Source organism: Mastomys coucha, unplaced genomic scaffold (genome assembly GCF_008632895.1).
Source record: "Mastomys coucha isolate ucsf_1 unplaced genomic scaffold, UCSF_Mcou_1 pScaffold21, whole genome shotgun sequence".
NCBI classification, from domain to species: Eukaryota; Metazoa; Chordata; class Mammalia; order Rodentia; family Muridae; genus Mastomys; species Mastomys coucha.
The window spans coordinates 91,569,788-91,572,034 of record NW_022196904.1 but is presented as its reverse complement, the minus strand read 5'-3'; the positions used below and the strand labels follow the sequence as shown (position 1 = coordinate 91,572,034).

Genomic DNA, 2,247 nt, shown 5'->3' with positions numbered 1-2,247 from the left:
GTGGGAGATTCCCGTTCACTTACGTCAGTTTATCTAAGTAGTAAGAGGCAGAAATTAAGAAGACAGATGGTGTTATAAAATCAGTTCATACTCTAAAGCCATCTTGCATCCACCCTTGGTATGTCAGCCTGGTGTTGGAACACTATAGGTTTCTTTTCTCATACGTGTGTCACTATCCCTATGTCAGATGCATACAGACATTTCTTTCTGCTTTGTACAGAAAAGCTGATTCTATTGGTTTGCCATGGCAGGCTTTCTCTTACCTGTCACTGAACTGGGTCCTTGGTGCCTTTTTACTGAGCCTAGGAAGCTGCCTGTTCAAACACTATGGCTGTCCCTCCCTGGGAATGAATAGTCTCACTTGCACTCTCTCTAAATAGTGGAGAGGATTAGCCACAGCACAGGACAAAGCATTTAACCAACTAGGCCTTCCTCCACAAACAACTCAAGCCCACAAATAACAAGGAGCCTCTCTGGACATCTCCCTCAGCCATGCTCTGCCTGAAGCAACCTCTGAGCTTCAGTTGGATTGTGTTATTTTCCTCTTCTACTGGCTCCATGGCCAGCGCCTCTCCCCCAGGAACCTAGCCCCTGTAATATGCTTTCTCTATCAGTCTTTAAATCCCTGGTCATATCCTGGCTAAAGGCTATAGCCATGTTGGCATCCTAGATATTCTGTGACACATCACATGCCATTTCTGCTAAGGGCTTGTCTTTGGGGCCTTGGCCTAAGTGAATGGTACAGAACAGAGCCCAGGGAAAACACAAGCAATGTCTCATGACCCCAGGAGTGGCACCTCAGTGGTCAGTCAGAAACTACAGAGTTGACTGTCTGTCTCTTCTCTCCTCAGGAGGTGAGGATCATCCTGGAAAGGTAAGAAGAGGGTTTTTCAATTAGAAAAGGGAACAGGAAGCATGTGTGCACAGAAATGGCTATTGAGTTAGGCACACATGCACTGGGGTTTTCCTCATGCATCCCTGTTCTCAAAACTTGCACACTCTAAAACGTTCTCTACCTCCAAATGGGTAACGGACATCTCAGTTGATGAAATGCCCCATGTAGTTAACAAATTATCATCTTTATACATTAAAACTCCCCCACCAAAATGTAACAGGTAATCTGATCTGCTAGAACTCATATATGGAAAGACAGTCCTAAGTAATGAATGAAACCCACAGCATGGCCAAGACTCCTGCAGTTCTTGCCGCGACCTGTTAGATGGCTCCCTATAGAATTAAGTAGAATCCACATGGACATGACCTCAGGCTCTAGAAAGAGATGGAAATTTATTTGAGATGCCTAGACCTTGGAACTCCTAGATAGAAACTATTTTTTTTTTCCTTTCACATGGACATTGAATGCATGAGTATTTGTTCATTAGTATTGAGTTTAATTATCAGAGCCATCCATGAAGGAGAGCATTGTGGTCTGAGGTAGAAGATAGAAGTAGGAAGTAAGATTCTCAAACTCTATCCCTAGGGGAGAATCCTGGAACCTCGATACATTAGATGTTCACTCCCCAGACCTCACAAACACATGCCATGTGCCAGGGCGGAAGAAGATGCTGAGGACGTGTTGGGGTGAGATGTCTTCAAGAAATTGTGGGCTGGACAGAAAGGGATAGTGAGAGTGTGCAGTGGACGGTTATGGGGAACCCATGGTGGTACTGTGTGGAAGAGGTGCCAAGTGCTACAGGTGGAGCAGAGGATGTAGGTAAGGTTTCCTCACATATCAGAGGAAGGGCCACACTTACTGTGAGTCATTTCCTCACATGATGAGGTTCAGGATCACCCCTCACTTTTGAGCTACATGAATCCCCTCACTATAGGCAAAGAGTTGCTGGCCTCATGCATCCAGTTTTACCTATGATCTTCTTTCTGCAGTTCATATTACTCTGGATCGCAACACCGCCAACTCATGGCTCATCATCTCAAAGGATCAGAGACAAGTGAGGATGGGGGACACCCGTCAAAACGTGCCTGAAAACGATGAGAGGTTTAATAATTACCTCATGGTGCTAGGTGCCCAAAAATTCTCCTCTGGGAAGATGTACTGGGAGGTAGATGTGACCCAAAAGGAGGCCTGGGATCTGGGGGTTTGCAGAAATTCTGTACAGAGAAAAGGGCAGCTTTCATTCAGTCCTGAGAATGGCTTCTGGATCATTTGGCTTTGGGGAAAAGACCGCTATGAGGCTGGTACCAGTCCTCCGACCATGCTCCACATTCAAGTACCTCCACTCCAAATTG

The 2,247-nt window shown here is 45.7% G+C and overlaps 1 protein-coding gene across 1 annotated transcript in view; it reads left to right on the top strand.

Annotated features, from left to right (window-relative positions):
• Trim21 (tripartite motif containing 21) overlaps positions 1 to 2,247 on the top strand; it is a gene marked incomplete at its 3' end in the record, with an annotated part of 18,816 nt that overhangs the window by 6,297 nt on the left and 10,272 nt on the right. The window contains exon 5 of the mRNA XM_031384903.1: positions 852 to 874. Within this exon, the coding sequence (XP_031240763.1) occupies positions 852 to 874 (23 nt within the window). The remainder of the gene's footprint in view (positions 1 to 851; positions 875 to 2,247) is intronic.